Source organism: Danio rerio, chromosome 23, assembly GCF_052040795.2.
Source record: "Danio rerio strain M-AB ecotype USA chromosome 23, GRCz13ab, whole genome shotgun sequence".
NCBI classification, from domain to species: domain Eukaryota; kingdom Metazoa; phylum Chordata; class Actinopteri; order Cypriniformes; family Danionidae; genus Danio; species Danio rerio.
In genome coordinates this window covers 30,825,368-30,852,519 of record NC_141043.1, presented here as the reverse complement: position 1 = coordinate 30,852,519, position 27,152 = coordinate 30,825,368, and the positions used below count along the sequence as shown (strand labels likewise).

At 35.6% G+C, this 27,152-nt stretch overlaps 1 protein-coding gene across 2 annotated transcripts; it reads left to right on the top strand.

Annotated features, from left to right (window-relative positions):
• Nucleotides 1-332: 332 nt before the first annotated feature.
• Nucleotides 333-22,133, top strand: acvrl1 (activin A receptor like type 1). 2 transcript variants are annotated; one of them, XM_087305033.1, is made up of 11 exons: nt 333-940; nt 4,684-4,755; nt 4,922-4,954; nt 7,424-7,642; nt 8,657-8,850; nt 9,913-10,012; nt 12,000-12,146; nt 12,323-12,598; nt 15,244-15,441; nt 18,053-18,183; nt 21,249-22,133. In XM_087305033.1, the coding sequence occupies exons 2-11, from the start codon at nt 4,686-4,688 to the stop codon at nt 21,393-21,395; spliced, it is 1,515 nt and encodes a 504-aa protein (XP_087161159.1). In that variant the 5' UTR covers nt 333-940; nt 4,684-4,685; the 3' UTR covers nt 21,396-22,133.
• Nucleotides 22,134-27,152: the final 5,019 nt, after the last annotated feature.

Sequence of the window (27,152 nt, the reverse complement as noted above, 5' to 3'; positions counted from 1 at the left end):
ATTGTTCGGACTGCAAATTGAAAATTTTACAAAAAGTTGCACCAGCCATTATGTTTCTGGTTGTTTTGACTCACTAAAAGTTGTTCATGTGTTTTAGTTGGATATCAATTAAAAACATTTTCTTATTTAAGAAAAATATGAGTCTTTAAAAAAATTGCATGAGCGTATTATTGCCAACTGGCAAACTTTAGTTTTAAATTTTGTTAATTTAGCTAGAAACTCAGAAAAGGAGATGGCCTGCCTGATGAATATCACTTTTGAAATGTGATGTGTTCAGACGGCTGTCCTCTATGAAGTCCCATTCATATGCAACCAGCTATGAGGAAAAAAACAGACGTGGAAAAAATGAAAGGTCTTGCAGCAACAGGAAAACAGCTATGAGACCGCATTCCTAGTGAACCCCGGCTTAGACAATGAGAGGTGGGACAAAACTGTATATTTTAAAATCTGTAATCTAACCCCTAAATCAGGAACATTGCTCAAAGTTTGCTTTGCACTTATCGAGATGGAGTCGTCATGGGTTGATCTGGGAATGTTTATTTCTAAGCGGAAGAAGACTGTTCCTTCTCCGAGAAGCAGTTTCTTGTTTTCGGTTTATCAGCTCGAGATTTGACTGGAGATATATATATATATACCACGACTCCATATGTTCACCGTTACGGCAATCTACGCAATGTTTCGCTTGAGAAAATAAGACCGATCGGTTTGTGAGCGGATGAAAACGGAACTCTAAAAAGTTTAACTGTAGTTTATGCCGAGAATGTCGGGATGTTGGAAAAGTTAAGGACCCAACACATCTGGATATGACTTGCGCAGCTGATTTCTCCATTGCCGCCCGTTATGAGAATACACTTCTATGTTTGAGTAATGAGAAACAAGTTTTACAAACAGATGAAGATTGATCAACTTGATTCGTGAGTGAAAGCAAAACGAAAACCAGGTAAATTACGCATTGTGTTTTCTTATCTCTTTTAATCTCTCTGCAATTGCTCTTGTGGCGAATGAGGCGTAATTCGTGAATTTGTTACACTTGGAAAAGAATACTGATTAAAAAGAGGCGTTGATAACGAGTTAACTAAAGGTTTTGGTGATGTTTGAAGTAATATTTGATTTAAAAAATCAATGGTTGGTGATAGCTTTTACATTATGATTGTGCAAACTGGTATAATTAAATTTTTTAAGAAAAAGAAAATCACAAAATGCTGAAATACATTGCTTTATTTGTATTATTAATTTCCTATATTCCTACATATGTTTGCTTAATACTTATACATACGTCTGGTGAAAGTTACTTTTAAAACTAATGCATTACAATCTTGTATTGCTAAAAAACTATAACTAAATGAGTAACTTTGTTAATTTTTAAGGAAATTAATGTTTTTGCATTACTTTTTTCATCTGGGCTGCAGTACTTGTTTGTAAAAATATAAAACAATAAAACTTTTTTTTTTTTTTTTACAAATAAAGGCCCTTTTACACCAAAAGGAAAATGTGAAGTAAATAAACCTCAGGCTGAAGGGATGTAAATTCATGTATTACATGAAGAGGATGCATGAAGAAAAGTTCAACACTATTCAATAATGAATATTCCAAGTGTGCATTAGTTTTTATTCTTTTTCAGAGATTTTAAATCTGTTTACGTGCAACAGCAATGAGTAAACACATGCTCACATTTAATATAGGATACAGGTAAGTATCTGGTTTACACACTGTGCACCTCTCTACCTACTCCGGATTTCTCTCATCACAGGTACAGGTGTCAGTCAATAAATGAAGAAAAGTAATTAGCATTACTTTTTGGAAAAAGTAGCACTGGCATTTTCTTCATTAAAAAGTAAAAACCTGTTACAGAACTTCTGTTACTTGTCATGTGTTACCACATGTGTTAAATAATGAAAGTATGCATCTGTTGCCATGAGAAATAAGGATGAATGCTTTCATTCATTAATGGTACTCATTATATTTCAGACCACCTTAGTATTACAATTAACCATTAGAAAACTGCAGAATACATAAATACCTATATTCTGTTTAGGCGTTATTGCAAGCCATGTTTTACAAGAACCCTCACAGTCACTGATGCAAACAGAGCCCTAAACAAAGCCCACATCTAGTTATCATGAGCCGTGAGGTCAGTTCATTTATCTCTGTAACTGTGAAATGCTGGTGCTTACGAATACACTGAGGCATACCACTTCTTTTTAACAGCATTCAAAACAGACAAGTTCCTACAGCTGCAAGATGGAGCCAGAGATAGGCTGGTGAATGCTAAAATTCCCCTATTTCAAAATCCTGATCAAACTCATGATCTTTGACAATATAGGCTATTGTGAGCAGCTGATATAAAATGACTTTTGCAGGACTTTAGCATTTCCTGCAACATACTAACAACATTTTAAACTGAAATCTGATCATTCTTTTATTGTGCATTTGATTTGAGACACTAGGGAATGTTCTGAATTTTTAAAACGGATTTTTTCTTAATTAACCAATTAAAAAGAAGTGATGTTTTTTTTTATACACTAAAAGTTGGATCTGAGGGGAAAAATGTGAATATGAATGTAAAAAAAACAAAGGGGTTTATTCTATTTTAGTGACTTAGTCCTGAGAAAGTGCACTGTTAGTTTAGTTCTCATGAGTCTGCTGACTGCTCTCTGTCTGAGAGAATGCTGACAAGCAGGTCATCGAAACAGGAATCTCATTTCATCATGTTCACTTTAGGCTTTGATTCAAGATGGACACTATCTGATTTGAGAAACATCCTGGCAGCTTAGAAATAAAGATCAACATACCCAGAGAGAAAAGCATTTCTAAAGGGTGGGGTTGTTTTCCGTCTTAAATGTGACCCAGAGGGCCCAGCAATTACCCATTTTTGTGCATCCAAGTGTACGTGACAGAGGTGTTTACACTGACCCACCTGTGCTTGGCTTAAATGGAGTATTTAAAAGTCTTCCACAGACAATGTGACTCCTGTTGGAATTTCGCTGTATGTGTTTCTATATCAGGTAATTGCCATCATCATTTTCATTTAACTAACTTGTTTGTGTAGACTTGCATCATTATTCATTCCTATAAAATGTATTGTAGATATTGTAACAATAGTTGTCACGGATAAAATGGATCAAACATTCAAAAACATTTTAAGAAACGTCTCATGTGGCCATGGCACCAAGGACAATTTTTTTATATTTCTTCATACACACAAACTCTGGCTCTAATTATCTGTTTCAAAGCATGATGGCTGACTCTGTTTTTCCATGACCTCACATAAGTATATAGTATGCCTACTTTAATTATAGTGTTGGGGCAACATGAAAACGTTCTGTTGTTTTCAGCATACTGCAGTTATATTGACCTAAATATAATTTTAAACAGTTTTGGACACTTAAGTCACATTTAAAAAGTACAAACGGCTTTGCATTTGATATAAAACAATGATATGCAAACTTATTTCATTGATTTATTTATAAATATCATTATATTAATGAAAATTAAAGAACAGCAATAATTATAGCACAAAAATCCTTTTGAACACAAAATTCTATAGGTGACCGTCAAAAATGGGAATGAAATGAGGTAGTATATACAAATACAGATCCTTCACCTCAGTGCTAAGCTGGTAAGCAATTTTCGAGGTCTTGATTAAGTTAGGGACGTTGTTAAGTTTTCAAAGATTGCACACAATATTCTAGAAATATTTGACTAATCACAGATTTGATGTATCAGCTTCTCTGGCTATAGCTGAAAGGGTCGTCCCTTTGACCTTTATCATTTGAGAATGCTTCAGTGGAAAAATTGTAAAAACTGTAAAGTTTGGCTAAAAATAGGGTTGATCATATAAGTAAGGAAATTAACACCAGGTGTCAGTTTAACACCAATAACTGTAATGTATCTGATAGTCCAAGTTTTTAATATTCTGTTTTTCAGAATTTATTGAATATAAAAGAGGCTTTAAAACTGTTGTTTTGTCATGAAAACTTGAAATAGAACTAAACTTATTTACTATAACTCATGGAATTCTGCTGTTCTCTGATTTTGATGCCTATTGAATATGAATCCAGTGGATATAATATAATAATAAAACTATTTGAAGTATATGTAACGTAACAATGGAGGGTACCCATTGCTTCTTAAAAGCAGCCTGGAGACAAGGCCGATGTTACAACATGCAGATTATCTATCCTTTAATTTCACTCAGCCATGTTGCTTGCGTGACCAGCCAACTTCCAGGCCTAAAGGAACAAGCAATCCGGAGTATCTGGAGGGCTAGCCGGGTGTGGCCTCTGAATGGCAGGAAGTATAGCCATCAATATTTACTCTGTGTGCGCAGCAGCCAGAGTGTCTGCAAGGACCAGCGGCGCAGAGGAGAGCAAGGCCTCCACTAAAGTCTCTCCCACCCTCTCTGACTATAATTGCAGCACAGACAGACTGACTGGACCCTCTACATCTGTGACTTCCTTTGGTGCAGACAGGCCTTATTGAGCTTTTCTCCATTAAGATTCCAACACTACATGTCATTGATTGCACCATTATATGGTTTCAAGAATAGAGCGGTAACTTGTAAATAGCGATTAGCAAATGACGCCGCAAGCCACCATGGGATATGCACATATGACTAAACAAAAGTGTGTGAAAATGATTTCATCCAATTCTCTCTCTCATCATATTTACCCTCTTTCCTAGACATGAAGGCTTCAGTGATGCTCGCAGTGCTGTTTGTTTTGGTGTATTCTGGAAGCTATGCAACAACTGCAGGTGAGGTTACAAAATTGAGGTCACGGAAGTGTTAATACGTGTGCGTATGTCTGAGCACACCAGAATAAAGCCAGATATTTCCTTCAAGAGTAGACAGTAAAACAAAGGAAGGAAGTTTTCCTGCTGCGTTTTGACATTTTTTACAGTTGCAAATTATTTTTTTCAGATCATCTTATGGAGACTTCTACTCTAAAGAATGGTGAGTGCAAATCAGTCAATTTCTTTAGATCTTGACCCATGGATAAGAACAATCATAAGTGAAAGCCAGTTTTCCAATATTTCTTTTTATGTTGTTTCCTAATGAGTTTATGGGGAATGCAGTAAGATGTTCATGTGAATAGGTCATGTTAATCCATCTTTAAACAAGCCAACCATATGCATTTTGAGCCGGAAAAAGATTTGATCTGTTTTTTAACTTAATTTCTCATTTTTCTTCCTTCATTTATCACATGAAAGATAGAAACCAGTCATATGCATTTAGAGCCAGAAAAAGATTTGATCTGTTAATTTCTGAGTCCTCAAGATTGAGTCATCTCTCTTTACATGCTGTCACGTGATGAACAAACCACTCAAAAACCAGAAGACTCGAAAGGTGAATTAATTATGGCTCCTTTTGGCTCATACTGTGTGTATTAGTTAAGCTTATATTGCAGCGTTTCTCAACTGGTGGGTCGTGACCCAAAAGTGGGTCGCGGGAACATTTCCAGTGGGTCACGAAGTGTGTGTTAAAAAAACAATAACAAAAGTTACATTTTTTACTTATTTTGCGTATACCATTTGACATGTAAAATTTCATGTAATTATTGCAACAAATATGTCAAGCGCAAGTACGACCCCGAATATGTAAAATATGGATATATATATTGACGACAAAAAAGACTTAAAGCCTCAGTGTTATATGTAGTGATGTGCTCTCATAAGAGAGCATGAAACCTTTTCAATTAAAACAACATTCAGAAACCAGAAAACATGTTTTATTAACAGTTTATTATTAACAGTATTTGTCATTTTTACTTTTTTTCAATTTCTATAATATTATCCATTTTGTTAAATGACAGCAATAAAATAGTGTTTATTTGTAAGTCTTGGTGAATTTCTTATGATTTATCTGTCACTACTTGTTTATGTTAACAAATAAATACAAATTAAGTATAATTCCTTAAATTGTATTATAGTTCCTAAAAATTTGGGTCGTGGCTTGATGAACATGTATAAATGGTGGTCCCATGGCCAAACCAGTTGAGAACCCCTGTTATATGGGACTGTCAGTGTGACATGAACAAACCCCTCAAATTTGAAGACCTCTCAGAAGAGGTGAGCTGACATAATCATAGACCAGGTAAACGATAAATAATTATTTTTTCCTTCTTATGGCATTCTAGTTATGACTTGTCTGTAGTGTGATCAATGTTTGGTGTAATTGTAGATAAGTTTGGAAGCAACTTGTAACATTTGAATAATATTTTGGCAAATTGAACGAAATGAACAAAATTACTCAAAAAAGATTCGTTCATCTCAATGAACAAGACTGAAAGGTCTAAGTCAGTAAAATGATTGAAACTTCCAATTACTAATACTCCTTTGAACACTTTCAGGAAGATTTCAAACACTGTGTGTCAGTGATGTCATTATCGCAGATCAGCCAATAGTGTTATGCTCTTTCTGATGGCTCCCGCCTCAACATTTCATTGGCTGTGGTTTGTGGGGTGAACAGAGATGTTTGTTGAAAGAGTTGTTGTCAGATCATGTAGTGTGTGATGCCCCTCTTGTGGATAATTTACGCAAAATCAAGTCATTTAGTGTAAATGCCATAGAGATCTGCCGATGCATAAAGTCACGCAGTGTGAACTAGGCTTCAATGGGGAAGCAGGACTTGAAAAGCTGCATTTGTCAAGTCACAAGTATGGGAGCACATTAGCTTCTCCTTGAAATAAGGAGGCTAAGAATGAGGAGGGAAGAACAGTGGTAGACGAAACCATTTCAATATTTATATAAGAATTGTGGAATGAAAAAGTTACAGTACACTGATCCAGTCTTTGCATCTGAAGCAACATTGTGTCAATGACACAATTGATGCATTAAAAATTACTACTCCATCTAAATTAGGTTTTTTTTTCTATTTAATTTATAACAGTTTTTAGTAATACATGAAGCAAAATATATACAGTTGAAGTCAGAATTATTAGCCCCATTGTTTATTTTTCCCCAATTTCTGTTTAACGATAAAATTATGTTTAAAATGTAAAAACTGCTTTTATTCTCCCCAAAATAAGACAAATAAGACTTTCTCCAGAAGAAAAAATATTGTCAGACATACTGTGAAAAATTCCTTGCTCTGTTACACATCATTTAGGAAATATAAAAAAAAGAAAAAAATCAAAGGGAGGGCAAATAATTCTGACTCCAACTGTTTATACCATTTTAGATTTTTAGACTAACAACTCTTTAAGTTAAATTCTATCATTAATTCCATTTATCTCCATCTATCCATCTGTCTGTTTATTCTGTCTATGGATATGTCAATCCATCCATCTATCCCTCCAATCATCTCTTGTTACTGTAGTACTAACGATCAATCAATCAGTTTATCATTCATCTATCAATCAATCCATCTATCTCAACCGAAATACTATACTATTACTTACACATTATATTTGTTTGTTGACAGATGAAAGCAGTTTACAGTGCAGTTGTGAGAACACAAACTTGTGTGAAAACAACAGCTGCTGGGGTCGTATCTGCTTTTACACTTCGGTCCATGAGCGGGTTGTCAGGGGCTGTTTTCAGACCGCCGAACAGTGCTACGTACCTGCTATTCCTGGAGTTTATACCAAATGCTGCTACACACACCACTGCAATGCAAACCTTACCATGCCTGAAAAACCAGGTGAGACATTTCAATTTTAGCTCACTTACTCGTTTCTGGGTTGTTCGTATATATATATATATATATATATATATATATATATATATATATATATATATATATATACTATAACTATACTATAACTATAACTAAAATGAAAGCGTTGCCTTGTTTGACCTGACATGATCCATCTGTAGAAGTGTGCTCTCTCCTGCCTCCTAGTGTTATATTGGTGTTTGACAAGATGATTATACATATTTAAAGTGTTAGTTCACCCTTACATTAAAATTATGAGTATCTTATATTGAACAGAAAAGTATTTAAAAGAATCTGTGGATCAAATTAGTACTATAAAAGTATTGTTATTAATTTTAAAATGAAATTTTTGAAAAATGTTTTTACATTTACCAAAAAATACTGCAAGGCGGTGTTAATTTGGTAGCACTGATTTCCTACAGCAGTATTTATAAACTGTTTGAAATGTATTTTATTTATTTTTTATTCAAATGTTACTCAAAGCTTAATAACTGTTATAAAAGTTTAGAATTCTATGGGTTCACATATATTTATTAATTTGTTTTCAGATTCAGAATTATAATAAGTCATTCATTCATTCATTTTCTTTTCGGCTTAGTCCCACTATTAATCTGGGGTCGCCACAGCGGAATGAACCGCCAACTTATCAAGCACATTTTTTGCGTAGCCGATGCCCTTCCAGCCGCAACCCATCCATGGGAAACATCCACACACACTCATTCACACTCATACATTACAGACAAATTAGCACCCGTGCAAACTCCACACAAAAACGTCAACTGATCCAGCCTAGGCTCGAACCAGCGACCTTCTTGCTGTATGGCAACAGCACTACCTACTGCGCCACTGTGTCACCCACAATAATAATGGCTATAATAAGTCATGGCTATAATATTAGTAATTGTTATTTGACTATTGACTTTTAAAGTTAAACAAAAATGCGGCTCTCCAGTATTGTCTTTTGTTATTGTGGTGATGTGGTACATTAATGTAACTCAGTGTGTCTGTTTTCAGTGGAGAAGCCCATCAGAGTGATTCTGCTGGTTGGAGTGCCGTTGCTGGTGTTGTTGGTGATGGCCATGGCAGCTTGTGGACTTGTGTTATGGCTGCGTACAAGACGTCAATATTGCCATCCGGTTGAGCACGATACCTCCATGCTCAAAGTCCCCAGTGGAGGAGACCCCACATATGGGGTAAAACACTACTGTACTCTATGACATTCAATGCTTTTTACTGGCTTCATTATGCTCAGTTCAGTCATTATCTGAGTAGGAAAAATCTTTGTTTCTGTTTAAATGACTCAAATTTAATTACTAAGTGACATATTTATAATTTCAGAGAAGTTATAATAACAGTTTCACAAGAAATCATCTCTTGAGCCTGTCAGAGCCTGTTTTAATCCCCTATTTGAAGCACTAAATGTATTCCCAGATTACCTCAAAAGAACGAACTCAGTCGAGAAAACTCATTGTGAGATGATGGTCATGCGATTTTTGAAATGAGAGTATGCATATTTGTGGCAATCTGTCAAGACAATACCACTTAAAACATCTTACTATTTTAGAAAAAGTAATCAAACTTTGTATAACCAACTGTCTTATAAACCCGTGACCCAACCATAGTTGAAACATCATGTACTTTTTGATTACCTGACCAGCTGATTAACGGCAGGACTAGCGAATATATCGAAGAACTGTGCATAACAGGGTTTTATGCGTCCCCAATATGCAATGTCAGGAGAGTGACTTCATAAGGTAACATAAACTGCACACACTTGATTATGTAATGTGCAAAGTCGTGAACACGTGTCAGTGCAAGGATAACTTATATTTTAGGTGTCCAAGCTTAATCTGTAATCAATGAGGTCTATTTATTTACAGTTATCAACAATGTGTGTATATTTTAGCCGTGGAATAGCCTTTTGTTAAAGAGTTTTCATCCTTGCTACCGGCAAAAAAATAAAACCTCCTTTCAAATTAATTGTGAGTACACAAAATAAAATACTCATACTCGTATCGGTTTGAAAAAAAGTGGTATTGGTTCATCCCTAAAATAATCCACAGTATGTATGTATTGAATATTGATTGAGCAGTTTTTGTTTGGCTTTGCTCTTCCTTTTTATCAATTATGACAATAGCACAGTGATGAGGAGAATAATGTCAATCCATTGTACTGCGTTTTTTTTTAAACATTTTATTAATTGTTTACAGTTTAAACTGAAGTTACTCTCATAAACATGTAATTGTCATCTTTAGGATATCTTTGATGAGTTTTGTACATCGGGCAGTGGCACTGGTCTGCCCTATCTGGTGCAGAGGACCATGGCGCGACAGATCTCTCTGGTTGAGTGTGTTGGTGAGTGAAACCGATCTCATTACACTCATTACAATGCTGCATAGGAGGATAATAAAACTACAAAGTAAAGCTGAGGGTGTAGATGTGTCCTATTCTGTTATAGAGCTGCACAATATATAGTTTCAGCATCGATATTACAATGTTTGTTTTAAGTTGAATCTTAATCATTCTTGACCAGGAGCCATAGAACACATGATTATAGAAAGACTGCTAAGTTTAACCATAATAGAGTGAAAGTTTACCATTTGCATTTTTTAAGGCATGTGACTGTACATTTCAATAGAGTTTAAAATATTTGGACACAAAAAACTGTTAAGATTAATTGTATTTCATTATTCTTACGATTTATGAAGAAGACAACAACAACATCTTTAATTGTTAGATTTTTTTGACTTGTTTTCCTGTCCAAATGTCTATATTTCTTATCCTATTACAGATAATTTAGCTTTCACTTGATTTAAGAATTTTTAGATTTTTAGACAAGAAACTCACGGAGACCCGGAAGGGATGTAATGGAGGGGGATAAAGCTGGGTGGGAGAAAAATAAAAAGAGTGATAGGTAAATAGATATTTTTTTTTAAGTTTTTGCAATTCCTCGCAAAGACTGCATTATCTCGCAAAGATGTTTTTCCACAAACACTTCCTGTTCACTTTATACATGTCAACCCTCCCGTTTTTGCCAGTATTCTCCAGTGCTCCATTACTTTAACTGTTTGTGCTCATTTAAGAGAAAACTAGTTGAGTTCAAAATAAAACACGCAGGACGGACAAGTTTACATATTATTAAGTGTATTGGTCTGTTTAAACACACACCCAAACCCCAAAGTGTCTTGCACTTTAGCTCCTCTTTAAATGGCGTGTACAGAAGCTGATCTGGGATCAGTTTATTATGCAGAGCGCATCCATCAGTCAGTGCTTTTACATGCATTCGCTGATTTAGAGGTTGCTTATGAAGGGTGACGATCGAGGCACAGCTTTAATGGAAAGAAAGTGAATGCAAGCAGTTTTATCCAGCAACGCTCCAGGGACAGACGAGTCTTCGCTGAGGCCATCTTCCAGCCTCCACTGCGGTGACTGAAGCTTTGCACAAGACTTTTGGCCAGCGGAGAAATTAAAATGGTCATGCCAAACTGAGTCTGGTTCTCTCAAGGTTTTTTTTCTTCACTCCCATCAGGTGAAGTTTTTTTTCCCCTCTCCGCTGTCGCCACTGGCTCGCATGGTTCAGGATTGGTAGAGCTACGCATTGATGAATTTGCTCTTCAGTGTTTGAACTCTCAGTAATAATTAAATCACACTGAACTGAGCTAAACTGAACTGTACTGAACTTAAACACTAAAAACTGAACTACACTGTTCCAGTTACTATGACCATTTATGTGAAGCTGCTTTGACACAATCTACATTGTAAAAGCACTATACAAATAAAGCTGAACTGAACTGAATTGAATTGAATTTTATATAATTACAGCGCGCTTTTAAGATTAAAAATATATGAGAAATATGGGAAAACACTTAATGATAGGCTGATAGCAGGATAGAATGGTAAAATATAGGAGAATACTGGTAAAAACGGCAGGGTTTACATGTATGAAGTAAACAGGAAATGTTTGTGGAAAAAACAATTTTCCCAACCATTGCGTCCCTTCCAGGTCTCCATAGAAACTAGACAAAGCAAAGTAAGAAAAGCATTTTTTTCATCGTGATTATTCAATTTCCGTACCAGAATACTTTTGAAACTTTTAAAACCATCTTGTAAAACCATATTATTATAACAATATACATAACAGGGAAATAAAATAATGCAATATCAGATTTTTTCAATATTGGCAGCACAACTTCATTACCTATTTATTACTGTATACCTTTACACATTATTTAATTTTGATTTTATTCAGAATTTCAGAAAAATTATAAGTCATGGCCATACCTTATTATAATGATATGCATCTAGCTTTAAAGGAATTTTTTGCTCTGAATGTTTCTGGTAGGTAAAGGCCGTTATGGTGAGGTATGGAGAGGCACCTGGATGGGAGAAAGTGTGGCTGTCAAGATTTTCTCCTCTCGTGATGAGCAGTCTTGGTTTCGAGAGACTGAAATCTACAACACCGTCCAACTAAGGCATGAAAACATCTTGGGTAAGTTCCACCCACACTGCATTTTTCACTGCTCGTGTGGGAAGGGATCATTCTGTGTGTACTGCTGCAGCCATAATATGTTTTGACATTGCCAAACATTGCTTTTCTAATGATGGAGTCACACAGTGTTTGACTTCAAATGTAATATTTCTTACTTACACTTCTCTGTCCATCAGGCTTCATAGCATCAGACATGACGTCTAAAAACTCCAGCACTCAACTGTGGCTGGTCACACATTTCCACGAGTTGGGCTCCCTCTATGACTTCCTGCAGTACAGCACGCTGGACCCGGAGGGCTGTCTGCGCATGTGCCTGTCCATCGCCAGCGGCCTCGTGCACCTCCACACAGAGATCCTCAGCACACAAGGCAAACCAGCCATCGCACACAGAGACCTGAAGAGCCGCAATATTCTGGTGAAGAGAAATGGCCAGTGCTGCATTGCAGACCTGGGTAAGGAAGCAAGACAAAAATAGATGAGTCTAAATAGATTTTGGTGCACCGCTCATTCCACAATGAGAAAGCTCATATTGTTTGGTTTATTTAGGAGATGTGTTCTGATTACCAAAATATCACAGAGGCTTTAAACCGGGTAATCACCTAGCAACCACCAAGAATACCATAGCAACCAAAACAACACCTGGCACCCACATTACCCCGGCATTCACAAATATTTGCCACCTAACAATGGCCAGGCCAACTTAGCAACTAAATTACATAGACTAAAACACTCAGAACTCTTAAGCAACGTCTTACCAAGACCAATTAATAACCTCCTCTAAAGCACATTTGCAACAGCATGAAAACTTGTTTAAAGAGCACCTGAGAATCCTTTTAATAACAATCTTACAACCACATTCGCACATTTCCAAAAGCATCAAAACATATTTAAAACACAGAACACCTGAACAAACAGAACAACGAAAGATCTGCATAGCAACACTCTGAAAACCAATTGAAACACTGTACCAATTAGTTACACCTTTGCAACTGCATAAGAATATACTAAAACAAAAAACACCTTAGTAACCATACAGCAACATCCTGACAATCATGTAAAACACTGTATTAACCACCTCAAAACATAAGAACAAGCTAAAACACTCAAAACACCTTACCAACCATATAGCAACACCTTGACAACTACCTGAAACCCTGTAGCAACTGCCTTAAACCAAAGCAGTCTGAACAGCTAAACTACCTCTTAATAACATACTTAAAAAAACTTGAACCACTGTAGCAACCACCTTACACCATTGCAACTACATAAGAATAAACTAAAACACTCAAAACACCTTAGCAACCACATACCTTAGCACACCTTAGCAACCATATGATAACACCTTGACAACCACCTGAAGCTATGTGGCAACTGCCTTAAAGCAAAAGAAGCCAAACAGCTAAACAACCACTTAATATCACTCCAGCAACCACCTGAAACACTGTAGTAACCGCCTTACATCTTTGCAACTACATAAGAATATGCAAAAACACAAAATCACTTAGCAACCATACAACAACACTCTGACAACCATGTAAAACACTGTTGTAACCACCTTTCATTTTTGCAACTGCATAAGAACATGCTAAAACACTTAAAACACCTTAGTAGCCACATAGCAACACCTTAACAACCAGCTGAAACTCTGTAGCAACTGCCGTAAAACAAAAGAATCTGAACAGCTAAACAATCCCTTAAAAACAACCACTTGAAACATTGTAGCTACCACATAAGAACAAGCTGGAACCCTCAAAACCCCTTAGCAACCATATAACAAGACTTTGACAACAACCTGAAGACCTGTTGAACTGCTTTAAAGCAAAAGAAGCCAAACAACTAAACAACCACTTAATAACACTTTAGCAACCACTTGGAACACTGTAGAAACAAACTTACACCTTTGCAACTACATAAGAATATACTAAAACACACAAAACTCCTTAGCAATTATACTGACAAATGTGTAAAACACTGTAGTAACCACCTTAAAGCATAAGAACATGCTAACTCAAAACACCTTAGCAACACCTTAACAACTACCTAAACAACTGCTTTATAACACCCCTTATATCTTTGCGACTTAAAAAAACACTTAAAACGCCTTAGCAACCATATAGCAACACCTTGACAACCATCTGAAACCCTGTAGCAACTGCCTTAAAGCAAAAGAAGCCAAACAGCTAAACAACCACTTAATAACACTCTGGCAACTACTTGAAACACTGTAGCAACAACCTTACACCTTTGCAACTTCATAAGAATATACTAAACACTCAAAACACCTTGACAACCATTTAGCAACACTATGACAACTACCTGAAACCTGTAGCAACTGCCTGACCAAAGGAATCTGAACAGCTAAACAACCTCTTAATAACACTCCACCAACCGCTTTAAACACCTTACACCTTAAGAACAAGCTAAAACACCTTAGCAACCATATATGCAACACACTGACAACCACCTGAAACAAGGTGGCAAGCACATACACCTTTGCAACTACATAAGAATATACTAAAACACTCAAAACACTGTAGCCACCATACAGTAACATCCTGACAACCATGTAAAACACTGTAGTAACAGCCTTAAAGCATAAGAACATGCTAAAACACACAAACCCCATAGCAACCATACAGCAACATCCTGACAAGCATGTAAAACACTGTAGTAACCGCCTTACATCTTTGCAACTGCATAAGAACATCCTTAAACATTCAAAACACATTAGCAGCCATACGGCAACACCTTGACAATCACTTTGAAACCCAGTAGCAACTGCTTTAAACCAAAAGAATCTGAACAGCTAAACAACTGCTTAATAACACTCAAGCAACCTCTTAAAACACTGTAGCAAATACATTACACCTTTGCGACTACATAAGAAAAAGCTTAAACACTTTAGCTACCATATATGCAATACCCTGACAACTATTTAGCAGCCAACACCATAACTGTAAGCTGAGTTTGTCAGTCCATTTTTAATTTTTCAAAGCATTTCCTTATTTGGGGTCAACAATGAGCCATAATGTCAACAAGCAATGATGTCACTAAGTTATGATAATGCTTAAATAATAACTTTTGTTTGATCTCTCAGGCCTGGCAGTCATTCACTCTCAGTCTACTGACTATCTGGATGTGGGAACCAATCCGAGAGTGGGCACCAAGCGATACATGGCACCAGAGGTTTTGGATGAGACTATTCGTGTTGATGTTTTTGAGTCCTATAAACAAACTGACATCTGGGCCCTGGGTCTCGTCTTGTGGGAGATAACTCGTCGGACTATTGTAAATGGTAAGATGGAAGAGTAATTCAACTTTATTTGCTGGCACCACCCCCATTCTGGGCTCTTGTGACTTGTGGAATTAAGTATGTTTCAAACTGTACAGTTCAATTAATCTCTGTCTTTGCAAGCTGTTCACACATTGGGAATTTAAAACTATAAATACATGCCAAACTCGTACACATAGCCCTTTAATGTCTCCTTGCATATTGCAGTGAGAAGCCCCGTGACTGCAGGATCTTACCATTTTAACTAAGTTTCAGTTTTTTGTTGCTAAGCAACGATTTTCACCATGCTGATAGATGTGATAGACTTTTTTTTATTCAAAACTTTTTTTTTTTACTTACTTCCCCCTCCTCAGTCTCTCCCTGAGTTTTTTTTTCTGCATGTCTACATCTCCCTCCCTATCCACCCACGATTAGCGGCCCAATAATTATAAACAATCTTATCTGGTGTCAACACTCCTGCTCATATAGTCCAGATGCGCCTGTTCTCTCTCTTTTTCTCTCTCTCACACACTTCTACTTTTAGAATGCATTTACTCAACGTTTATAAATAGTTTATGTGCATCTTTACATAAGTTCAGAGTAGCTTTAAACATGTATGTGCACATACATGCATAAATACACACACACTGCAGTTCATAATTAGGTTCAGTCAGTCTCATTCTCTTTTAAGCTGCATGTATTTAATCAATATTCAGTAGATACAATGTTGCATTGTAATATGGTGAGATTTTATTACGATTTTAAATTAACGTTAATACATTTTAACATGTAATTTATTCTTGTGATGGTAAAGCTGAATTTTCGGCACCTTAACTGATTTGGATGCTTTAGAAATCATTCTTATTATGCTGATTTGGTGCTCATTTGTTTCTCATTATTATCTTGCAAACAGTTGTGTGCTTATTTTTTTTGTAAAATTTGATGCATTTTATTTAAGACTCTTTAATGAATAAGAAGTTTAAAGGAACAATTTATTTGAAACGGAAATCATATACATTTATAAATTTATCATGTACATAATACATATACTAGTGCTGCTCAATAAATCATTTCAGCATCGAAAACACAATGGGATCATTCACAATAGTCACATAGCAGGACATGTAATGTTGAGTCTGGGTTATAATTTTTTATAAAAGTTTTTGAGGCCTGTGACAATTTGAAAAGCATTCATGAATGTGAAATTGTACCATTTGTAACTATAATAACAGTTAAGTTTATTCTTATTATTTTTAAAATGAAGACTGTGCAGTATTATTTTAATCCCTTCAGCTTAGTTCCTTGATTTATTAGGGGTTGCTATACCGCACTGAACCGCCAACTTATCCAGCATATGTTTTACAGAGTGGATGCACTTTCAGCTGCAACCCAGCACTGGAAAATGCAGTATTATTTGTACATATGATTAGTCAATTACTGTATACCTGAATTTCCCAGTGCTGTGTTGCGGCTGAAATGGCTTCCACTTTTTAAGACCTATGCTGGATACGTTGACGGTTCATTCATCTGTGGTGACCCCAGATAAGAAAAGGCACTAAGCTAAAAGGAAAACAAATAAATTAATGTTTACCTGAATACTGTTAAACTCCTCGGAAAACAATAAAATGCTGTTTATTTTATTTTTATCGTCTACTTCATTTCTATTTATCTATGTCTGTAGACTCTTATGTTTTATATTTTCTTAGATTTTATGCACATATTGTATTCATATCACAATATACAGTACACCCCTCACAAATCTATCTTTTAATTTCGTATTTTTAATAGGAAGCTATACAATATTATATTTGTGCATTTACATTAGATCAGTCAGTACTGAAGCCAAATCTGGAGCTTATCCAACAAAACAACTTACGATAACAGTCCAAAATTGTTTTTTTGCAATATTTAGCTTGAATTTAACTGTATGTTCTTTCAATTTCTAAATATATTATGTGACTGAAATATTATTTTAATAAAGATATCGTTTTAATAAATCTGTTTTGTTTAAATGCACCAAAATTCATTGTCTATATTCAACGAGAATTGGATAACAATAATTATTTTTAAAATGGGGTGTCCTCAATCATGCTGAGCACTGTATATCGCAGAATAGAAAAAATATTGCAATATCAGATTTTTCCAATATCTTGATCTCTACATTACATGTTCTGTCCCTTTTGATAAATTTAATTGTCCTTGCGGAGTAGAAGTAATAATTCCTATAATGAATACCTATTGACCTAAATCTTTTTAAAGAGCAGTGTGTGCATATACACCTTAAATAAGCTTAATTAATAATTTAATAATGATTTTAATAATAATAAAAATATTAAAGTCTGAAAATGCAAAAGAAAACCTTTTTGAACTGATACTGCTGTAGTTTTTCCCCATAATGTTAGAGGCCATATGCTCTTATTCTCCCTGGACAATTTCCAGTCATCCTCCCACAGAAGTATTAGTACTGCCAACCTCCCTCAACGCCCAAACCACAGTTTTATAGATATGGTCGGAACAGACTTTCAGTCTCCGCTCACATCTGCATTTTTTTGTCAGTAAAAATTCACATGCAGTGGAGTCAGCAAAAGATGACAAAAGCTACCATAGAAATGCATTAAATCTGTGGTTTTCTTAGGAATCGTGGAGGAGTACAGGCCGCCGTTCTTTGACATGGTGCCCTCTGACCCCAGTTTCGAGGAGATGAAGAAAGTGGTGTGTGTGGACCAGCACAGGCCCAGTCTCCACAATCGACTACACTCTCATCCGGTGAGATACTCAAGCATACCAGAGATACAAATTCAATGACTAAGAAGACTTGGATTTGATTCAAACTCTGCACAAGGCTTTGCTTTGACAGCTGCAATCGGGAGCAATTTCTTAGAAAAACATAAAATAAATGTACAACAAAATATCTTGTCAGACTATGATGTCACTGGGAATAATATAGTGGGCTTTAGTTAGCTGTAGAGAGCATATTTATTGCATATGCAACATAAAATGAATGGAAATATCCATTTGTCTTGCTTAATGCCACAATCTAGACGGAAGAAATCAGCTATTGCAGGAGCCTGGTAGGAGTAGTAGACTTTCCGGCTAGTTGCTAGATTTGTTGCTTTTTGCTTCTTGACAATAATTCTCCCTTTGAGTCCGTATCTCTTGCAGAAACTGTTTTTCCATATTAGACTCTTTTATGTCTGCCACATACACACACTCCCTCCTACAGTGTATCTGTTATGAGCACTAAGCCAGGAAACTAACAGGGTTTTTTTTTTTTTTGAAAGACAAATACAATCTGACAGATTTTTCGAAGCTAACAAGACTGATTTTCACAAAAATCTCATTGTTCTGTGTCAGATTTGGAATTGAAGCAGAAACACAGTGAAATCTACAGGTCACTTCTTTAGTGTCAGTTGTTGGCCAAAGCCATGTCACCCTGCAGCCCAAAACCGGTTACTCACTAAAACTAAGCAGGACTGAGCCTGGTCCTTACCTGGTTGGGAGACCACAAAACTAGGTTGCAGTTAAAAGAGGTGTTAGTCAGGCCAGCAGGGGGCGCTCAACCTGAGTCCTAATGCCCCATACAGTAAAGGGGACACAATATTGGGACACTATACTGTCAGCTTTCTTTTGGATGAAAAGTTAAACCGAGGTCCTGACTCTCTATGGTCATTAAAAATCCCATGGCACTTCTCGTAAAGAGCCCTGGTGTCCTGTCCAAATTTCCTCCATCAGCCCTTAACCATGGCCTCCCAATCATCCCCATCCACTAAACTGTTTTTATCACTGTCTCTCCACGGGCGATGCAGTGGTGCAGTAGGTAGTGCTGTCGCCTTACAGCAAGAAGGTCGCTGGTTCGAGCCTCGGCTGGGTCAGTTGGCATTTCTATGTGGAGTTTGCATGTTCTGTGTTCGCGTGGGTTTCCTTCGGGTGCTCCGATTTTCCCCACAGTCCAAAGACATGTGCTACAGGTGAATTGGATAGGCTAAATTGTCCGTAGTGTATGAGTGTGAATGAGTGTGTATGGATGTTTCCCAGAAATGGGTTGCAGCTGAAAGGGCTGCTCCGCTGTGGCGACCACGGATTAATAAAGGGACTGTCTCTCCACTCCACCTATAGCAGTTGTCCTGTTACTGCAGTTTCATCATCCTGGTGGTGGTGTGGAGTGACTCCCCCTCATAATTGTGAAGTGCTTTGGGGGTATGGCCATACACAATAAATCCACTATATAAATACACATTACATTAAATTACATATTGTCACTATAACTGTAGGTACATTAATTTTATTCATGTAAATATATACATATACTGTAGCTTGTTTACAGGAAAATAAGTCATACTTTTTGTCAAAACTGCATTGTCGAGAGAACAAAAATGCATATTATTTGCATTAGTGGTACGCTTACACAATTATGTACTTTGCATTTTTGAAATGTTATACGATGAGAAAATCAGTGTCAATCTGACCCCAATTCATGCTAACCTCTGAAAAACATTATTGCTGAAAGCACTGTAATGTTCATGACACCCCAGTAAATGATCAAGTCAGTTTGTAAAGATACACTCTTCACCTTAGTCTACAAAGCATAAGTAAGCTCTTTTTGTGATTGTTTTTGACATTACAATTGATTTTAGGACAATTGAAACTTGCAATTTATTTACGAATGGAGGAAATGACTTGGAATAACAAACAACAAAGAGTCAAACTACTCGCTCTACAAATAAAATCTAGTACACATAAAAACAATCATTTTCCTTTTAACCTTTTATTCATCAGGGGTCACCACAGTGGAATGAACCACCAACTTATCCACCATATGTTTTGCACAGCGGATGCCCTTACAGCTGCAACCCAATTCTGGGAAACATCTATGCACACTCATTCACACACATACACTACAGCTAATTTAGTTCATTTAATTCACCCGTACCGCATGTCTTTATACTGTGTGGGAAACCAAAGCATCCATAGGAAACCAATGCGAACATGGGGAGAACATGCAAACTCCACACAGAAATGCCAACTGACCCAGCAGGAACTTAAACCAGCGACCTTCTTGTTGTGAGGCGACAATGCTAACCACTGCGCCACTAAAAGCAATACATTAAGAAATACCAGTTTGCCATATCAAGAAACATAACAAGTTGTATTTTACGGTTTAAAATAAATGGAGGTGAAAGAGACCATGCAACAAAAAATTAGGTTCCAATAGCTATGCCTGCTCGTATGTGAAGGAAAGAAATAAGGTCAATACATCTACGCATAAATGCAAGCTAATTGTTTTGTGTACAGTAGCACAAACACAATCCTGTATTCTGTTTTTTATTGGGATGTCATAAATCTGATGTCACCATTTAAAAAAAATTTTTATTTTTTATAGTTTACACAGAGACAATAATGACACTGTTTTCAACTAAAATAGAAATCTTTTTATGGTTTTGGCTGTTCATTTGGTCACAATTTAATTTGATGGTCCGTTTGTTGAATTTAAATTACATTGCATCTACATGCCAACTAATTCTCATTAGATTATCAAGTAGACTGTTAGGTTGGGGTTAAGGTTGGGTTTAGTGTAAGTTGACATGTACCTGCAAAGTTTCTTATAGTCAGTTAATTGTCTGTTGAAGGAACATTATTAACAGATATTAGGCAGACAGTCTACTAAAAATCCAGTGTTACCATTCATTTTTAAGACTATAATGTTTTGAGTGCCTGAAAAGTAACTTTATAATATAAGAATGTTTCAGATAATTAAAAAAACACTGACATTACAGACAATTTACATCATCAATGACTAAATAAATAATCTCTTTCTGTATGTTTTTTTTAAGATCCTGTCTGCGATTGCAAAGATTATGAAAGAATGCTGGTTCCAAAGCCCTTCAGCCCGACTCACTGCTCTGCGCGTGCGAAAGAGCCTCTCCAAACTGGACCAGGACCATGACTACGACATAGACAAGCTTAAACTGGACCTCTAGAATAGACATGCTACCAATGCATTTCAATAGACACTCAATTGTAAGGGCCACATGACACATCTTATCCTTTTGAACTCTTCTACTGTGCCTTTCAGCTTCTTGTCCTTAGGCTCCACCGAACATATTTTATTATGACATTCGTTCTCTGTGGGAAGTTGACTGTGCTGTTAAATTTCTCCTCAAATATATCCACTGCTCTTCCAGGACCTGTATATTTCAACAGAGTGACTCATTTGTTACTGAAAGTGGTAAACCCACTAAATACTTGTTAGTAAAGTGAGGGTAAGATGGGGTTTTTTAGACAGGATGTGGGTTATTGTGGACTTCCTAACTGCGGCATTTCCTGAAATTTCTTACTTCCTAAACATGACTGTTACGCAGAGAGTTTGGCACAAGCTTATTTGCACTTATAGCTTGTTTTTTGGTTCCAAGAAAGACTTTGAAATGAACCAGCTTTTTAGGAACAAGAACTGCATTACAGCTTGCACCAAGTAATCATTAAAGAGAACATATTAGTATAGTGCACTTTTATAAACAGTTTTTTAATGCAAGATTAATGTTATAATCATACTGGCTGTACTATATCTTTTTTGTTATAAAGTAAAAAAAAAATTTAAATATATTTGTTTTGTGAAATATTCGAAACAAAAATGTGTATAATTTTTTTTTGCGCACAAAATGTCTTATTTTCACTCAGAGAATAGTATTTAATTATTAATAAAGCCTAATAAAAAAGGACTGAATCAGACTTTCTCTGATGGAAACTGAGGCTCCATCAAATATTATTTGAACTTGGGGAAAATAAAATAATAAATTCATTACAAAAATATATAATGAATGAATAAATGTATAAGTAATGATTTAAATACTTATAAATGCAAAGGTGAAAACACACATACAAATGCATGTACATATACACTCACCAGACACTTTATTAAGTACACCTTACTATTACCAGGTCGGACCCCTTTATGCTTTTAGAACTGCCTAATCCTTTGTAGCATAGATTCAACAAGATACTGGAAATATTTCTCAGAGATTTTGGTCCATACTGACATGATAGCGTCACGCAGTTGCAGCAGATATGTCAGCTGCACATCCATGATGCGAATCTCCCGTTCTACGACATCCCATAGGTGCTCTATTGGATTAAGGTCTGGTGACTGTGAAGGCCATTCAAGTACAATGAACACATTGTCATGTTCAAAACCAGTCTGAGAAGAATCATGCTTTATGACATGGCGCCTTATCCTGCTGGAAGTAGCCATCAGAAAATGGGTACACTGTGGTCATTAAGGGATGGCCGTTGTCAGCAACAATACTCAGGTAGGCTGTGGCGTTGACACGATGCTCAATTGGTAATGGACCCAAAGTGTGCCCAGAAAATATCCCCCACACTATTACACCATGACCACCAGCCTGAACTAATGATACAAGGCAGGATGGATCCATGCTTTCATGTTATTGATGCCAAATTTTGACCCTACCATCCAAATGTCGCATCAGAAATCGAGACTCATCAGACCAGACAACGTTTTTCCAATAATCTATTGTTTTCTGTTTCCTGTTCTTAGCTGACAGGAGTGCCACTCGGTTTGGTCTTCTGCTGCTGTAGCCCATCCGCCTCAAGGTTGGATGTGTTGTGCGTTCAGAGATGCATACCTCAGTTGTAAAGAGTGGATATTTGAGTTACTGTTATCTTTCTATCAGCTCGGACCAGTCTGCCCATTCTCCTCTGACCTCTGGCATCACCCACAGAACTGTCACTCACTGGATATATTCTCTTTTTCAGACCATTCTCTGTAAACCCTTGAAATGGTTGTGCGTGAAAATCCCAGTAGATCAGCAGTTTCTGAAATACTCAGACAAGCCTGTCTGGCATCAACAACCATGCCATGTTCAAAGTCACTTAAATCATCTTTCTCCCCATTCTGATGCTTGATTTGAACTGCAGCAGATCGTCTTGACCATGTCTACATACCTAAATGCATTGATTTACTGCCATGTGATTGGCTGATTAGAGATTTGCATTAACAAGCAGATGTTTAACAGAGGAAATTTTCACAGTATGTCTGATAATATTTTTTTTCTGGAGAAATCTTATTTGTTTTATTTCGGCTAGATTAAAAGTAGATTTAAATTTTTATGAACCACTTTAAGGTCAACATTTTTAGCAAATGTTTTATTGATAGTCTACAGAACAAACCATCATTATACAATAACTTGCCTAATTACCCTAACCTGCCCGGTTAACCTAATTAACCAAGTTAAGACTTCAAATGTCAATTTAAGCTGTATAGAAGTGTCTAAAAAATTACCAATTTATATATATATATATATATATATATATATATATATATATATATATATATATATATATATATATATATATATATATATATATATATATATATATATATATATATATATATATATATATATACACACATATATATATATATATATATATATATATATGTGTATATATATATATATGTATATATATATATATATATATATATATATATATATATATATATATATACATATATATATATATATATATATATATATATATACATATATATATATATATATATATATATATATATATATATATATATATATATATATATATATATATATACACCATATATGTTTGTATATTTACTTCACATCATATTTATATTATAGTCGTGTGCTTGAACAAACAAATATAATGTTAATATGATTTGACGTAAATATACAAACAGAAAAATTGAGTTTAATAGACAGTGTTAAAGTGTAACAGATAGATGGGTCATCGAAAGTTTTACAGTGTAGTGGTAAAAGTTTTGTCCACTAGAGGGCATCATTAATTACTCTTTTCCCCCCTCTAAAGTGTCACATTGGGTTCTTGTTGACTCTTTCTTTATCAGTCTCATCTGAACAAACTGTGCCACAATCTGATCTGGTTAAAGAATATAGCATCACTTCAGCTGTTCTAAAGGACATACAAGAGATCTATTTCATTTAGCCTCAACCCATTTCTCATAAACCATAAACAATATGTGTCCTGTCTTACAAGGCAATGCAGTCCTGTAATTGTTTAAATTGTTGTTCGACACAAGAGACACGAATGGACCTGAAGCCCCTCGGGAGCAACCAAGACACACCTCAGTGTTGTTGAACAACATTTCACGGATACAATACTGAATGCATCCTTCACGATCATGTTTCAGACAGACCTATATTTACCCGGTGCAAAAGGATATCTCGCATATCTTATTCATAGAAATGAGACTGCCAAATGGGTGTCTTTCCAGTATAAATCCCTTCCTACGCACACCGCCACGCAGAGCAGGCCAAAAGAGCAGATGCTCCGCTGATTGATGGATATTTTTAAGATGTTTATCTCGCTCTTTTTCTCCCTGAGCCAAAGTTTCCCTTCAGAGTGTCGTGTTTGTCTTGCTGTCAGACTGGATGGCGGAGTGAGAGGATGGGCATTGATTTCTGTCTGCCTGTTTATCTATATCTGCGCCCACAGTATATCCATCTGTGAGAGGGGGCTTTGCCAGAGATAATTCCCCAACTCTGCCTGTCCGGTCAAATGGAGAGAGGGTTATTTTTAACATAGCACAGCAGCAGTAAAGTATCAATGCCCTGCTCTGGTCAGCCAGACTCCTCTGAAATGGTGGCCTTCTATCAGCTGTGACATTTTTGCTCCCGTTCCACACACCATTGTTTGGAATAAAATCGACTGGCTGAATATGTTGATTAATAATTGACAGATATGACCCCGCTTAATAAACAATAGACAGTCAGGGACCAGACTGCTATGTAGTCAAGTGAAGGAAAAGAGGTTAATAGAGGTTTAATGCAGGCTGCAACTCTTTGTATTTGACCTTTGCTTTTGAAAGGAATTTTAGCGTAATTAGATTAGGTCTTCTACATACTTCTTTATGTACCCATAAGGCTTAATGCACTGAGTCTCCTCATGTCATGTGGCCATTAAGAGGACAAATAGTGAGTGCATCAAATGTCTCTTTATTCCTGAAAATTAAAATCACAAGTTCGCCTCTGCTCTGCTATTTAGAGGAAGTAAACATCCTGAGGTCCTGGCAGAAGCAAGAGCGCTCCTATAGGAATATTCTCATTCCCTTAAGATGCAAGTTTCTTTTTTTATACTAGATGATTTATTTATTTATTTATTTTTGATTCAGTGATTTGTTATTTGAGAGTCTTAAGCTTAGCCAATGCTGTGGTGTTTGAGGGAGTCCTGAATGGTTTTCGTGCTACTCACGGGGGTTCTGTAAGCTCCTTTAGATCACACACATCGCACAATGTGGGTCCAGCTCACAAAGGTAACTTTGGCTCCAGAGACACTTTATTAATGCTAACAACTGTGAGCACAGCCTGCGGGAGCACTAGAAAGACATTACTAAAAATACAAAAAAATGCTTATCTATTTTTCTCACACATAATTTATTGAAAAATATGATAAATTATTCATTTTTGTGAGAAAAAGATTTATTTGGACATAATTACATACGAATTTGCCATGATCTGGATGTACTTTTCTTATTAAAGGTTATTTTTCATCATAAACTTTACAAATTACCTTGTAAATTGTCATTTTAACCATATACTTTTTCTAGTTTCCACAACATTTAAAAAAACAAATAAATAAATTTAACATTTAATGTAACTTTTGTTTTATTAAATTGAACCATATTTAAGCCAAAACAAATCCTAATTAAATGCTTAAATTTTCTGCAACTCCATCATACAGCAATAAAACTACTTTTAATACATTTTATTAATCTAATTTATCTCATTTTAACTATAACAAGGTAAGGCTTATTTGTGTAGCAGTTTTTTAAACACAGTCGTAATCTTGTGCTTTACACTAAGATAAAACATTCATAAAAACTATGTAAAAATATTAAAAACTTAATAATAAATGTGTTAATTAAAAGCTAATTGAAGTCAGAATTATAAACCCCCCATGAATAGGCCCCCTGTTTATTTTTTCCCCCAATTTCTGTTTATTTAACACATTTCTAAACATAATAGTTTTAATAACTCATTTATAATTTTTAATTTATTTAATCTTTGCCATGATGACATTACAAAATATTTGACAAGATAATTTTCAAGAAACTTGTATACAGCTTAAAGTGACATTTAAAGGCTTGACTAGGTTAATTAGGTTAACTAGGCAGGTTAGGGTAATAAGGCAAGTTATTGTATATTGATGGTTTTTTCAGTGGACTATCAGAAAAAATATAGCTTAAAAAGGCTAATAATATTGACCTTAAAATAGTTTTTAATAAATTTAAAACTGCTTTTAATCTAGCCAAGATAAAACAAATAAGACTTTCTCTAGGAGAAAAAATATTATCAGACATACTGTGAAAAATTCCTTGCTCTTTTAAACATCATTTGGAAAATATTTAAAAAAGAAAAAATTCAAAGAGGGCCTAATAATTCTGACTTTAACTGTATATGTGTGGTAATTCACAAAGATGGTGTCAGATGGGCAATGTTGAACAATACTGTCATTAAAAGGTTAGGGAAAAATAACCAGTGGTGGAAAGAGTACTTATTAATACTCTAGTAAAAGTACCATTACTTACCCAAAAATGTAGTCCAAGTAAAGTCAAAGTATTTGCTGTAAATATTGCTCTAAGTATTTGTAAAAAGTAGCCCTTTTAAAAGTACCCAAGAGTAGTGAGTAGTGATATTACGCTGTGAAAGGTTAAAATATTTACATGC

Coding starts and splice junctions, on each gene's coding strand:
- acvrl1 (XM_087305033.1), top strand. CDS start 4,686: ATGAAGGCTTCAGTGATGCTCGCAGTGCTGTTTGTTTTGGTGTATTCT. Junction 4,756..4,921: donor AAGCTATGCAACAACTGCAG/GTGAGGTTACAA, acceptor TATTTTTTTCAG/ATCATCTTATGGAGACTTCT. Junction 12,599..15,243: donor GTGCTGCATTGCAGACCTGG/GTAAGGAAGCAA, acceptor TTGATCTCTCAG/GCCTGGCAGTCATTCACTCT.